The sequence below is a fragment of the Xenopus tropicalis genome, chromosome 8, assembly GCF_000004195.4.
Source record: "Xenopus tropicalis strain Nigerian chromosome 8, UCB_Xtro_10.0, whole genome shotgun sequence".
NCBI lineage: Eukaryota > Metazoa > Chordata > Amphibia > Anura > Pipidae > Xenopus > Xenopus tropicalis.
Window position 1 is genome coordinate 138465221 of NC_030684.2, and position 15247 is coordinate 138480467.

Sequence of the window (15247 nt, forward strand, 5' to 3'; positions counted from 1 at the left end):
GGTTTCACATACATGCATTCAGGGGAGGACATTGGACAGGGGCCTCTGCAAGGGGGGGGGTAGGGGTGCGCCCGGAGGAGGCACCTTGGGGGGTGCGGAGCCCCATTGGGCCCTGCACCCCCCAGTCCAACCCTGTTGCCCAGTGCAAGGAGTTATGTCTTAAAAAAAACTATTGTTTCCCCCCAACTGGAGTCCAGGCTCCATTAGGCCGCACCTCTGGTGGGGGAAACAATATAGGGGTGATAGGTGCCCTTCAAGCCGGCCATACATGTAAGGATTTTTCTCTGACCAATTTCAGCACAATCTTACAAAACGGTCAAAAACACATAACGATCATTCTGAGGTTTAAACATTTTCATTGTTAATGAGCTGATGATTGAATATACAAAGTATGATCATTATATCAGCTGGCAAATAGTCCCTGTACCTGAGCTGCCATTCCAGGTGGGGGAAGCAACACTGACAGCTGTGAGTAGGCAGTAGCTGCTGCCAGTTAGGGCACTCATCCCCTCACCACACATGCCCTATTACTTCTAGTGCAGAAAAGTGCCCCAATATGGCTGCTAGCTGCTCTTATAGGGGGGGGGGGGAGTCAGTACGCCTCTAGTTACACCACTGCTTGAACTAAAGCTTTTAGACAATTTCATAATTTTTAACTTCACTTTAACTTTAATTAAAAAATAAATCAAAGACACATACATGTTACTATTCACATGTGCATTGTGTTTCTATGAACAAAGGGGATATATCCACTTTACTATACACCGTGCCGCACACACCTAGCTGCACAACTTTCCCTCTCACAGAGGAACCATTCCCCACAATTCCTTGCGCAGCTCCAAGCCACAGCACAGACAAATAATTTCCCACAATTCCTTGCGCCAGCTCGAAGCCACAGCACAGACCAACAATTCCCCACAATTCCTTGCGCAACTCGAAGCCACAGCACAGACAAATAATTTCCCACAATTCCTTGCGCCAGCTCGAAGCCACAGCACAGACCAATAATTCCCCACAATTTCTTGTGCCAGCTCCAAGCCTCAGAGCAGTAATTCCCCACAATTCCTTGCGCCAGTTCCACAACACAGACCAATAATTTCCCACAATTCCTTGTGCCAACTCCAAGCAACAGTAGTTCCCTACAATTACCTGTACCAGCGTCAGGCAAGCTCTCCCCGTACGTCACTTCCTGTTACTCTGCGGTTTCCATGGGCACCGTTATTGGCTGGGAAGTAGCGGTTACCTTGGCAACCAGACAACACTGAAAGAGTGTGGAGCGCTGCAGGCAGAGAGCAGACATGGTGAGGGGCAGGTGTCTGTGTGTATAGAAATAGTCTGTGTGTGTGAGTCTTATGGTGCTTATGTACTGTATATTACACTAATTAATATGTGTTGTGGGTCTCTCTGTATATATGGTGAGTACTATATACATGTATATTAGCTATGAGGGGTCATTTATAATGCCCCTGCTCTGCCATTGTACTTGTGAACTGACATTTGTGCCTGCGAAGGGTTAATGTGTGACTCCCTAAGGGGCATAATAATAATATAGTGAATAGTACCCCCTATTGTAACATATAGGGATATTATAAGGCACAGAGGGGTTCCATGGCCATATAAAGGTTATTTGTGGCTCCTGTACATTATATAGTGAATAAAGTACCCCCTATTGTAACATATAGGGATATTATAAGGCACAGAGGGGTTCCATGGCCATATAAAGGTTATTTGTGGCTCCTGTATATTATATAGTGAATAAAGTACCCCCTATTGTAACATATAGGGATATTATAAGTCACAGAGGGGTTCCATGGCCATATAAAGGGTATTTGTGGCTCCTGTATATTATATAGTGAATAAAGTACCCCCTATTGTAACATATAGGGATATTATAAGGCACAGAGGGGTTCCATGGCCATATAAAGGTTATTTGTGGCTCTTGTATATTATATAGTGAATAAAGTACCCCCTATTGTAACATATAGGGATATTATAAGGCACAGAGGGGTTCCATGGCCATATAAAGGGTATTTATGGTTCCTGTATATTATATAGTGAATAAAGTACCCCCTATTGTAACATATAGGGATATTATAAGTCACACAGGGGTTCCATGGCCATATAGAGGGTATTTGTGGCTCCTGTATATTATATAGTGAATAAAGTACCCCCTATTGTAACATATAGGGATATTATAAGGCACAGAGGGGTTCCATGGCCATATAAAGGGTATTTATGGTTCCTGTATATTATATAGTGAATAAAGTACCCCCTATTGTAACATATAGGGATATTATAAGTCACAGAGGGGTTCCATGGCCATATAAAGGTACAAAGCCGAAGACTGAGTGCTTTTATACAGGTCATAGAACGCCTTAGTGACTTATAATATCCCTATATGTTACAATAGGGGGTACTTCATTTATTATAATACACAAGTTTAGTGAGTCATGTGACAGAAATGGCATCACTAAGCTCCGATTATAACTGATGACATCACTAAGCACCATTTATAAGGATATAATTTAAGGTTTGGTCCCATAGGGAAGTGACCAAACTGTATATAAAAATAATAATGACCTAAGACTACAACATATTGCTGTATACAGTACATTTGATCTGAACAAAAGTTGTTTTTTATTTATCTACAAGATGCAACAATAATAATTCCTCTTTGTACATTTTTGTTTGGGACAAAATGCATTTAAAGACCATAGTGATGTTATGACCCATTGGTAACGTTAATCACAGATGTAAATATCCCCATTTTTGTACTGCCAGCCACTATTACATTTGCCAGGGATTCCTCTGTGGGTATATACCCGGTGAGCTAATGTAACGATCACGTTTCGTTAAAAGAGATGTGAGCATTTGTGCAAGTCTACTCCTAGCATTAAAAGAGACATATAGAATAAACAAAAAAAATCTCTAATCTCGTAGACAGTTATGAATAATATATGGTCCTGGTTTCACTTTGGGACAGAAATTAATCCTATCTGTAAAAATGGCCCCTTTATTGGAGCTCCCTATAGATCCTCTCAGGTCCCTGTCTGTGTTTCAAATGAGGGGTGGGCGTGTCCTATGGGTCCCTGCTAGAAGCATATTAGGAGGGGGATAGCCAATCACAGCCCTGCACTCACACGATCAAAGACAGGCTTCAGTTCCCTATCAGGTTGAATGCTGCCAGCCCCCCTGATGGGCGGAACTAATGGGATTTTTTGGAGAAATTCACAATAAATCAACCGGAAATGCTATTTTTTTAAAGCTCATTCCTTCTATATATAGATGAGTACAACTCATTGGCACAATATTGTTTTCCAACAATATGTCCCCTTTAAAGGATACTAGATGGGTCTTCTAGTCCCGCCTCCCATTCCCCAATGTACAGGTCTGGTACATTTAATTCCCACTTGTTTCTAAATTTGCTTACAGGTTGCTCTTTGTTTTTAAGCAATGTGGAATAAATCCATGATATAAAATGGCCCCTGTATGCTTAAATTAATAACATTGTAGCCAAGCTTTGGCTGTAGCATTAAAAACAGCCTCGACTTGGTCTTGGTCTTGGCTACTTCCTGTTACAGTTAGAGCTGCATCACTTCCTGTCAGCTGATCTCTGAGGGAGCACACAGCCCATCACTAAATGGCGGCTCAAGGGAAAGGATATAAAAGGACAATATTTACTGATATATATATTCCAGTTTGCTAGGATTCCCTACTAAGCAACTTAATATGATATAAATGATGTGTTGGTTCCCTTAAGTCCTCACTGAAGCCTCCAATTTAATTTCATTACAGCCAGAAAGCGCGGCAGGCTCGCTCTCCAGTTCCAATGGCTCCAATCGATCCAGACCATACAGATATCGCACTAAAGCTTTGAATTCAGAAGTAGACGAGAGTCTCTTCGGAGTGAAGGTGAGGAATATGGGGCCTTAGGGCAGACGTGTTTTATATTAGTAATGGTTTCATGCAACTTGTATTACACCAAATACAACCAGGAAAGAGATGATTGGCAGCAGGTAAGGATTCTGGGTGACAATAAAATCAATATTTTATTGTCACCCAGAATCCTTTCCTGCTGCCAATCGTCTCTTTCCTGCTTAGCATATTTATGAATTCAGAAGGAAACTATTGCAGTGAATCGAAAGCAAAGAATGAATGTGTCTGCTCAGCCTTGGCCTTCTGCAATTCCCAAGCACACTGTGGACTTCAGCTGGCTAACCTTTAGTATGTTGTACAATGGCTAATTCCAAGCAACTTTGCAATTGGTCTTCATTTTTCATATGGGGGTCACTGACCCTGGCAGCTGAAAAACTATTGCTCTGTGAGGCTACAGTTTTATTGTTACTGTTACTTTTATTACTTAACTTTTTATTTAGCCCCCCCCCATTCATATCCCAGTCATTCACCCCACTGCCTGGTAACTTTGGACCCTAGCAACCTGATAGCTGCTGATATTCTAAACTGGAGAGCTGCTACATAAAAAGATCATTCAGAACCACAAGTAATACAAAATGAAGACCAATTGCAGATTGTTTCAGAATAGCACTTTCTACATCATAATAAAAGTTAAGTTAAAGGTGAACAACTCCCTAAAACCTCAGGGCATCGAAAGGGTCACAAATGTAAAATCAAATAGGAAAAGCCTTTGCAAAATTCTGTTGGATTCGGATTTTTAGCCGTTTAGACACATAGTAAAAGTCTTTGGCGACTTTTACCGCTAAAATACGAATTGAGAAAAAAGAAAAAAATCCATTGGTTAATAAATGGGCCCCTTAGTATGAGGCAGACAGTGATATTCTTCATTTATGGTTTGTAAGTTATTGAGCTTTTTGATCAGCAGCTTTCTGGTATCTTTAGTTCAGAAGCCCTCTGGTTGCTAGAGTTAAATTAGCCCTAGCAACCAGGCAGTGGTGTTAATAAGAGACTAGGAGAGGCCTGAGTAACAATAAAATAGTGGCTTTTCATACACTGCAATATAAACTACTACCGTCTCATTGATAGGAACCAGCTGATCACTTTCAGAGAATATCATTGGCTTATTTTCCTCTGTAAATAAACCACATTACAGGGGATCTTGATGGAATGTCGTAGCGTGACCCCACCCCTCTGATGATGATTCTAATAAAGGCCGTGTGAATTTTAGACGAGCCAATTAAAATGCATTTTGTATGTCTGTATAACAGCAGCCGGCAAAGGATGACAGCCCCGTCGCACAGAAGAACCCCAACGGCCGGCGCAAGGCGACATCAGCACCCACGAGGGTTTATAAACCCGAGACCATCCAGATTATAACCAGCGATCTGATTCGGGATCTGGTGTAAGTTTTATACACTTGTCATTATTGCGCTGCATTATTACACAGCAAATGATTCCCTCTGCCATTTAACATTTTATTCTTGAACCAACAAATGTATTTGTAGCTGTAATATTGGTGTGTAGGCGCCATCTCAGTGCCTTGTGCCTGAGTCTGAGCTTTCAGCCAGCGCTACTCATTAGAACTGCTTTCAGCTAACCTATTGTTTCTCCTACTCCCATGTAACTGGAGGAGTCCCAAGCCGGACTTGGATTTCTTACTATTGAGTGCTATTCTGATACCTACTGGGAGCTGCTATCTTGCTCCCTTCCCATTGTTCTGCTGATCGGCTGCTGGGGGTGAGGGGGGGGATATCACTCCAACTTGCAGCGCAGCAGTAAAGTGTGACTAAGTCTGAGCTTTCAGAAGGAGCTAGTGCTACACATTAGAACTTTCAGCTAACCTTTTGATTTGCCATGGTTTGCAAACCCCCGAAAATGAGAGACATGGGTGCCTCAGAGAGACACCAGACTGGCAGCACTCTCGGTCAGGATGATTGCCTATAACAGTCTCATGCATTGTACATTTGCTAATGGCAGCACTCCCTTGCAGGGTGCCCTCGGAAGACCCCTCGGGGATGTCTCTGATCATGACTCCGCAGGATTTTGTCCGGGTCAAGTCGGCTGCTCGGGTGTTGACCAAAGAGGAGGAATTAATGGCCACACAGTCCTTAAAGAAGGCAAAAGAGGAAGCAATTGTGAGTGGCTGATGTGGCCTGTTAGCTGAACAATAAGCACAGAGACCTTAGCAAACACAGATCTTCCTTTATGTGCCAAATCACACATTTATAGAAGAGTCAGAGCTGCCATATTGTTTGCCTCAGCTACTGCACCCCCCTCCATAGCCTTCAGCCGATGCTTCTTTGTGTCTGCAGTGAATGCCTCAGCCGATGCAAGCAACATGGCAGCTCTCACTCTTATGTATAAATCTGAAATTTAGGGCAAGAAAAAGTCATGTAAAAGGGGTAGGTTCACCTTTTATGTTCACTTTAAGTATGGGATGCCCTATTCCTAGCAACTTTGCCATTGGTTTTCATTATTTATTTTCTATAGTTTTTGAATAATTTGCCTTCCTCTTCTGCCTCTTTTCATCTTCCCAATGGGGGTCACTGACCCCGGCAGCCAAAAACTTCTGCTCTGGGAGGCTACAATTGTACTGTTATTGTTACTTTTCATTCCTTATCTTACTATGCAGGCCCTCCCCTATTCATATCCCTGTCTCTCATTCAAACCATTGCCTGGTTGCTAGGGGAAATAGGACCCTAGCAACCAGAAACCTGCCCGTATACCAAACTGGGGAGCTGCTGAACAAAAAGCTAAATAACTGAAAAACCATAAAAAATAGAAAATGGAGGCCAATTATAAAATGTCTCAAAATAGTAATGTCTGCATCATACCAAAAGTTAATAAAAAGATGACCTACCCCTTTAGGTGCTCACAGTGAATTTTTTCTCCATAATGAAAAAAATGTCATCCTAATCACCTTTCCATTCGTTAAAATGTACGGTGGTTTGAAAGTCATTTGTAAGTGTCATTGCTGTATTTGTTTATTTCATTCTGTTCCGACTCTCGAAACAAGGATTGTACTACGTTGTTTCAGGAGTCAGAACCAGGAGTGGCAGCCAAATGGCATTTTCTCAGTGAGTGAAGGGTTTATGCTGAATGTAGTTGTTGGTACATTGTGTCTGTAGGAGGCAGTAAATGAGCGCAAGAACCATATGAAGCAGAAGGAGATGCTGCGGAAAAAGAATGAGAAGCTGAGCGAGCTGGAAGAGGAAGCCCAGCAGAGGGCGCAATACCTGCTCCAGAGAGCCAACACCCTGCGTATGGAACAGGAGGATGAGATCAAGAGGCTCAATGAGGTGAGTGCTTTACCCCAGCCATAACAATATGGTTATACTCACCCTTACGTTTTGGGGTGCTCAGTCTGTAGTGGCAATATATTTATATAATGTATATATTATATACATTATATATCCTCATATTATATAGGAATGTGCTTTAAAAAAGTATTTTTTATTGAAAATCATGCCCTTCTGTTCGACTTCCTGCTGCCTCCTTTGCCAGGCTGTGCTGGGGGGCCAGCGGCACTCAGTGTAGGAAAGGAACCAATCAGCAGCTAGGCTGACCTGATAGGGAACCGAAGCCTGTCTTTGCTTGTGTGACTGCAGGGCTTTGATTGGCTACCCTACTCTTAGGGCTCTGGTACACGGGGAGATTAGTCGCCCGCGGCAAAACTCCCTGCTCGCGGGCGACTAATCTCCCCGAGTTGCCTTCCCTCTGCCATCCCACCGGCGAACATGTAAGTCGCCGGCGGGATGGCAGACGCGGCGGGGCGATTTCGGGAAATCGCCGAAAAAGCCTCGCGAGTCTTTTTCGGCGATTTGCGCGAAATCGCGCCGCCGCGTCTGCCATCCCGCCGGCGACTTACATGTTCGCCGGTGGGATGGCAGAGGGAAGGCAACTCGGGGAGATTAGTCGCCCGCGAGCAGGGAGTTTTGCCGCGGGCGACTAATCTCCCCGTGTACCAGAGCCCTTACTGTGCTTCTGGCTGGGACCGCTAGGACACACCCACCCTTCATTTGAAATACAGACAGGGACCTGGGAGGATCTATAGGGAGCTCTAATAAAAATAAAATAAATAAAAAAAATCAGACTTTAATCCATCTTGCCAGCCAGTCAACATTTTGGCTCTCACCTATAGCCTTTATCCAGATCTTATGGCTTCTAAAACATATTTCTCCAAACCACCAATGACCTCCCCTCTCTACATAACATCATAGTTACATAGTTACATAGGGTTGAAAAAAGACCAGAGTCCATCAAGTTCAACCCATCAAAGTAAACCCAGCACCCACAACCCACACCTACCAATCTATACACTCACATACATAAACTATATATACAACCAGTAATACTAACTGTAGGTCTTAGTATCACAATAGCCTTGGATACTCTGATTGTTCAAGAACTCATCTAGGCCCCTCTTATAGGCATTAACAGAGTCTGCCATTACAGCATCACTAGGAAGGGCATTCCCCAACCTCACTGCCCTCACATCATGTCCCATATAAACATATTACTTCCCCTGGGCTAATATACACATTAAGGAATATGATTTCCATTGAGATTAAAAACCTTCAAGAATACAAAGGTGACAGGTGTGAGTTGCTGATACTGGAACAAATCATGCACCATTTTTAAAAATCTGAGCTGTGAATCATATATTGATGCCCCGCCTCTGTGCCGTCAGGTCATCCTACATACCAAGTGTCACGCCATCCGCGATGCCCAAGTCCTAGAGAAGAAGCAAATAATTAAGGAGTTGGACACAGAGGAGAGACGGTTGGACCAGATGATGGAGGTGGAGCGACAGAAAGCCATCAGGATGCAGGAGGAGGTAGAAGAGAAGCGCAAGCAAGAGAAGATAAGGTCATTAGAATCTTCCATTATAGTTTTGCATGTATGTATGTATAACTTTATTTATAAAGAGCCACAAGGGTACGCAGCGCTGTACAATCTTACAATATACACAATTACACACAGGGAGGGCAAGTGTTATAATAAATACAATAAATAAGTATAAATACACAGGGAATAAGTGCCATGTGGTATGAGACACAGTAGGAAGGAGGTCCCTGTGCCATAGAGCTTACAGACTAAGTGGTTGGGTAACATACAGGCACAAATTGGAAGGTAAGAGTGCACCAGGTATGGGCATTTGCCCTTAAGCGCAGAACTAGGGAAAATAATGTTTTAGTGCTCCAGAAGGTACAGTCTGAGTGTTTTTTTAAAGAGAGTGTATAACATCATTGGTGTAACAACGTTGTGCTGTTGTTTAGAGGGGCCGGCGTGCACAGCAGCCCCCTACTCAGACCACCATCCAGCTGGGGAGGGGGGAAACAGCCCCTCTAGCTTCTGCCCCCCCACAAACATAGAGTTTGCATCTTCTATAGTTACTATAGTCTATAGATAATCCTGCAGTCCTAGTGGATAGGGAATTATTGTCCCTGATGGAAAATTTCCAGTGGTCAGGGAGAAATAGTAAAAAGGGCTTCTTTCCACTTCTTGCTCTTCCAGTTGGGCAGGTTTAATGAACGGAACAACTTCTTAACATCAAACAACTCCCAGCATCCCCTGTTAGCTCAGTATTTGAGAGGATTTTGCCCTAATCCATCTTTCTATTTCCTGGATCCTGAGCTAGATATATGCCCCTTGTCCTCTTAGTTACCCATAATTCTCATCATCCTGCAGCAAGGTAGTCATACACGGCAAGCGAGCGGATATTCTCCTGATATCCCTACCTACGGGTGGGCAATATGTATGTATGTATGTATAACTTTATTTATAAAGCGCCACAAGGGTACGCAGCGCTGTACAGTCTTACAGAATACAAAATTACACACATGGAGGACAAGTGATATAATAAATAAATACAATAAGTACATATATGTATACAGTATATATATATATAAGTGCCATGTGGTATGAGACACAGTAGGAAGGAGGTCCCTGCCCCGTAGAGCTTACAATCTGAGTGGTTGGGTAACATACAGGCACAAACTGGAAGGTAAGAGTGCATCAGGTATGGGCATTTGCCCTTAAGCGCAGGACTGGGCAAAATAATGTCTTAGTGCTCCAGAAGGTAACAGCTGAGTTTTTTCTTAAAGAGAGTGGGTGAGTTTTCCCTACGGAGGTATTCAGGGATAGAGTTCCAGAGGGAAGGAGCAGCGAGATAGAAAGGTTTAAGCCGAGAGAGCGCAGTGGGTGTCGATGGTGTAAAGAGACGGAGGCTCGGAGAGGAGCGGAGGAGACGACCAGGAACATGTAGGGAGACCAGTGAAGAAATGTAGTGAGGAGCAGAGGAGTGAAGGACAATATCGGACTAATTCGAATTAGAATGGCGGGTATAGGCACCATAGGTTTGGGGACCACATCAAAGAGCCAGTGCAGTCCCCGATCCAAAGGAAAAGTAAACCTGCCCAATGTCAGGCCAGAAGTCGGTCGGGCAGGCCCGTTGTTCGTGCCCGTACACGGGCAGATATGCTGCCAAATCAGTCTAAAGGACCGATATTGGCAACTAGAATTGGCCCATGTATGGCCACCTTAAGGGCCCAGGGGCAGGAGGGCAGGAGGAAAAGAGGATATCTCCCCTGGGCGATGAGTTGCCCCATGTATCAGCACCCTTACTCTCCTATTCCCCACAACTGTCCCTCTGTACAGGCCTTCAGGATTAAATCTAATTCCAGTCTAACAGCCAGTGACTTTCTCTGCAGAGGAAAGTTTCACATTATAAAGCAGATGGAGGAAAATCAGGAAACGAGGATCCTGGCAGAGGAGCAGAAAGAACAAGAGGCCCAGCAAATGCTCCAATACTTGGACGAGCTTCAGATGCAGGATTATGAGGTGAGAGGGCACTAAGGAAACAAGTTGGGCCGGGTCACTGGTTCTGCCATTACATAATCCGTTCATGGGCACTTTGAACCCTTCCTCAGGAAATGAAAAGAAGGCGCCAGGAGCAGCTGCAGGTCCAGGGCGAGATCCAACAGATTAACGCAGAAAATGCCAAGAAGAAGATAGAGCGAAAGGAGCAGGAGAAGCTGGCAGATCTGCGAGTGCTGGAGTACAACAAGCAGAAAATGGTACGGCCCGACTGATTTAGGCACAGTAATCGGCACACAAACAGCAGCGTTGCCTTTATACTGCTTAGAACTAATTATAAATATGCTGATAAGTGGTATAATTTATAGCCCCTGCTTTCAGGGCTTGGCATTGTTCCACACTGCAACTTGGCTGCATGTCAGAATGGGACCCATGGTCCTGTGTGTGCTTGCGTGGCAACTCTGATTGAGTCAGGTTAGGACGAAGACACACAGAGCTACTTAGTAGCAGCTACTTGTCCCTGCTACTAAATGCCAGAAAATACCCTGCCATAGACAATACTGAGAATTGCCTCTGCCAAAACACACGTAGAGACAGTTATCTGTAAATGATCAGCATTGTCTATTTCTGTAGCTGTGACAAGTAGCTGCTACTAAGTAGCTCTGTGTATCTTCGTCCTAACCTGACTCAATCAAAGTTGCCATTACGCTGGGGAATATGACGCGCTGATTTGTGGGAAATGGAATCACTCCTTTGAAATCTCTTGTAATCGCTTGTTAGGAAACAATAAACGACTTGTCGCTGGAACTCGCTTTTTAAAAATCGTTGCGACTATTCTCCCCGTGGGACATTAGCCTTAAGGCAATCTGGCCAATGCATATAATGGGAACACACACTGGCCAGATTGCAGCTGCAGCACCAATGCAGATTCTGTGACTTCTGCACTCAAATGAGTCTTTAAATGAGTGTGGCGGCCAATCAGAGGGGGCATCTGCCCCTGATTTTCAAGCACACAGGCTAAACAGGTTCCTGTTCCCAAGCTGTAAAGGTGGCCATACATGAGCCATACTCCCCGACCAACATCTCGATTGGGCAGGTTTGACTTTTACATTGGAACAGGAGGCCAATCTGGCGCCTATACCTGCCGTTTGGCCATAGGGCCTAAAGATTGAATTAGCCTGCCAAGTGAATGGATCTTACAGTGTATGGCCACCTTAACCCTTTCCCTATTCTCCCAGGCACGGGAGGCCGAATATGAAGCCGAGCAGCAGAGAATAAAGAAAGAGAAGGAGCTGGAGGTTGCCCGCCTGCGAGCCCTGCAGGAAAGAGCCAGAGACTACCGAGCAGAACAGGTAATGGTTGGCTCAGCCAAAAACATTGAATTCCCTAATGGGACACAATTCTTTAATGATCCCTCAAACTGGGTTCCTTTCAAGTTGTGACCCTGTGTAGCTACACACACACTATATATATATATATATATATATATATATATATATATATATATATATATATATATAACCCCAGTGTTTAAATCAGCGCCAGTGCCCCAGCCTATTGCATCTAAACCCATCTCCAAGGTATCGTTCTCTCTGGCCTCAAAGGGGAACAGATATAACTCATGGTCCCTAAATAATGAGCCATTAGGAACCCATAAACAGTGTTGCTCCACCCCAGAAGGCAAGTACCACCCACACTGAATGTATCTCACTGGCCTGCAGGATGCTCTGAGAGCAAAAAGAAACCAGGAAGCCATGGAGCGGGCATGGCGGCAGAAAGAGAAGGAAGTTGCTCAGAAGCAAGCAGAGATGAACTCCATGATGAAGCAGACACGGATGGAGCAGATTGCACAGAAAGAGCACTGCCTGGCCGTGCAGGCACAGAGGGACCGTTCTGAGTTCAATAGAGTGCTGAGGTGAGTCCCAGTGCCGCCCTGTAGGGTATCATTGCTAGGGGTGCACCAAATCCAGGATTCGGGATTGTTGACGAAGTTCTTTGGTCTTGAAGCTTTAGAGATTTTGCTGGGTTTTGTCTGAAAATCACAACTTTTTCGATTTGTCACAGAGACAATGTGAAAAAGTTTTTTATGACTTTGCTTGCAGAAACTTTACCTTGCAACTTTTTTTATCTAAAATTAGACATTCGGGGAAACGAGTTTAGTCAAATTTGAAAATAAAAAAAAAGAGAAATTATGGAGTTTTAGTAAATCTGCCCCCAAGTGTCTGGATCCGAATCCTTAAAATCACGTGATTACCTGAACGTGGAAGTAAAACTGGGCAGGTGTAGTAATGGTTCCTGGGAAAGGGGGGCAAGTAATATGTGCCTGCTATGGCCGCTGTGCCTGCTATGGCCGCTGTGCCTGCTATGGCCGCTGTGCCTGCTATGGGTGCCCATGTCACACATCTTCCTCTCTATATCAGAGAACAGCGAATGATGATTGAGAAAGAACGCAAGGAGCTAGAGGAGAAGAACTCCCAGCTGATGAAGCACGCGGCAGAGCTCAGGCGCCAGGTCCGTGAGAATGAGCAGAAGCAGGTCTTGGCACGGGTTGACTACTTCGAAGAAGGCAAGAGGCTGGACGAGGAGGCCCGCCAGCGTAGGGCTCGCCTGGATGAACTGAAACAGAAGAAGCTGAAGGAGCTCAGGTAACATTAAATGTAGTTGCTTCCTACCTTATAGCATGACCACCCATACACAGCCTATAGGGAAACCCACCGTGACTTTCAGCTAACCTATTGTTTCTCCCATGTAACTGGAGGAGTCCCAAGCCGGACTTGGATTGCTTACTATTGAGTGTTATTCTGATACCTACTGAGAGCTGCTATCTTGCTCCCTTCCCATTGTTCTGCTGATCGGCTGCTGGGGGTGAGGGGGGGGGGGATATCACTCCAACTTGCAACGCAGCAGTAAAGTGTGCCTGAGTCTGAGCTTTCAGAAGGAGCCAGCGCTACACATTAGAACTGCTTTCAGCTAACCTATTGTTTCTCCTACTCCCATGTAACTGGAGGAGTCCCAAGCCAGACTTGGATTTCTTACTATTGAGTGCTATTCTGATACCTACTGGGAGCTGCTATCTTGCTCCCTTCCCATTGTTCTGCTGATCGGCTGCTGGGGGTGAGGGGGGGGGGGGATATCACTCCAACTTGCAGCACAGCAGTAAAGTGTGCCTGATTCTGAGCTTTCAGAAGGAGCCAGCGCTACACATTAGAACTGCTTTCAGCTAACCTATTGTTTCTCCTACTCCCATGTAACTGGAGGAGTCCCAAGCCGGACTTGGATTTCTTACTATTGAGTGCTATTCTGATACCTACTGGGAGCTGCTATCTTGCTCCCTTCCCATTGTTCTGCTGATCGGCTGCTGGGGGTGAGGGGGGGGGGGGATATCACTCCAACTTGCAGCGCAGCAGTAAAGTGTGAGTGAAGTTTATCAGAGCACAGGTCACATGGCTGTGGCACCCTGGGAAATGAAGAATATGGCTAGCCCCTTGGGAAAAACAGATTACAATGCAGGATTCTGAAGAGAAGTGGCCAACAAGATGAAGAGATTAGATTGAGAGGGAAATGAGAGCAGAGCAGTTGGAGAGGTGTTTGGGTAATGGAGAGAGATCTAGGAGAAAAAAACAAAAAAGAAAGCTGATTGAGTGTAAAAGTTGGTAAGAGAGAAGGTGGGAAATAAAGATCCGGTATGAAGCAATCAGATTGGTACATTGGCTGTGTTTATGGAGTAATACTGCTATTTAATGACACCCATTGTCTGTGTTGCAGAACGGCCGGCCTCCCGGACAAGTACCTCTCAATGGTCACGAGAAAGGCTGAAGCCCCCGCTACTTTGGTTCACTGAGAAGAGAGAAATATAAAGTTATATATGAAATATATCCGTCTGACATTCTGTCTTATTCTGCATCCTTTGTTTATCTGCCAACTCGCGTCTGTTTAACCGAAGGGAATAAAAATGACCATTGTTGGCCAATGTCTCACCTTATCTCATGTTTGCACTGTTCCTTACACCAGGCACGGCAGCCATGATTGTGTGTGTGTGTTACTTTTACACCACCTCCATCCAGCACCAGTAGAAGGTGCTACTACTCTACTCTTCCTACACTGATCTTTCAACTGCTACATGTTCTCGAAGTGGTTCTTGAAGACCAACAAGTAGTTCCTAAAGTCAGTCAAGCACTACATTGCCTTAACATACTGAGGTGCAGAAAATGTCCCTGGTAAAGAAAGAGTAAAGAAAAAATAGTTTATAATACAAAAAAACTGAAAAATGCAAAAAAAGACGACATTATGGTTGAACTTGATGGGCGTATGTCTTTTTTCAACCTAACTCACGATGTTATTTTTTAGTAAATGTAAGACATTCGTGGAAACGAGTTTATTTGAATTTTTAAAAATAACATTTTTTAAAAATGAGAAATGTTTTAGTAAATGTGCCCCTGCCACTTGCAGAGACTGTCCCACCCCAAAAATAAATAATCTGGAGGTCTGTTTTATTAGTCCAGCACCCATTGGT

The 15247-nt window shown here is 44.3% G+C and overlaps 1 protein-coding gene across 2 annotated transcripts; it reads left to right on the forward strand.

The window, feature by feature from the left end:
* The first annotated feature begins 1129 nt into the window (after positions 1-1129).
* Positions 1130-14716, forward strand: cfap45 (cilia and flagella associated protein 45). 2 transcript variants are annotated; one of them, XM_012969824.3, is made up of 12 exons: positions 1130-1301; positions 3796-3912; positions 5184-5317; positions 5906-6050; positions 7044-7214; positions 8606-8784; positions 10629-10758; positions 10848-10994; positions 11973-12086; positions 12456-12649; positions 13155-13379; positions 14500-14716. In XM_012969824.3, exons 1-12 carry the CDS (start codon positions 1299-1301, stop codon positions 14573-14575), a joined length of 1635 nt encoding a protein of 544 aa, XP_012825278.1. In that variant the 5' UTR covers positions 1130-1298; the 3' UTR covers positions 14576-14716. The 2 variants fall into 2 exon arrangements, with proteins under 2 accessions (XP_012825278.1, NP_989263.1); NM_203932.1 differs by having other exon boundaries at positions 1275-1301.
* Positions 14717-15247: the final 531 nt, after the last annotated feature.

Coding starts and splice junctions, on each gene's coding strand:
- cfap45 (XM_012969824.3), top strand. Junction 3,913..5,183: donor AGAGTCTCTTCGGAGTGAAG/GTGAGGAATATG, acceptor TCTGTATAACAG/CAGCCGGCAAAGGATGACAG. Junction 6,051..7,043: donor AGGCAAAAGAGGAAGCAATT/GTGAGTGGCTGA, acceptor TTGTGTCTGTAG/GAGGCAGTAAATGAGCGCAA.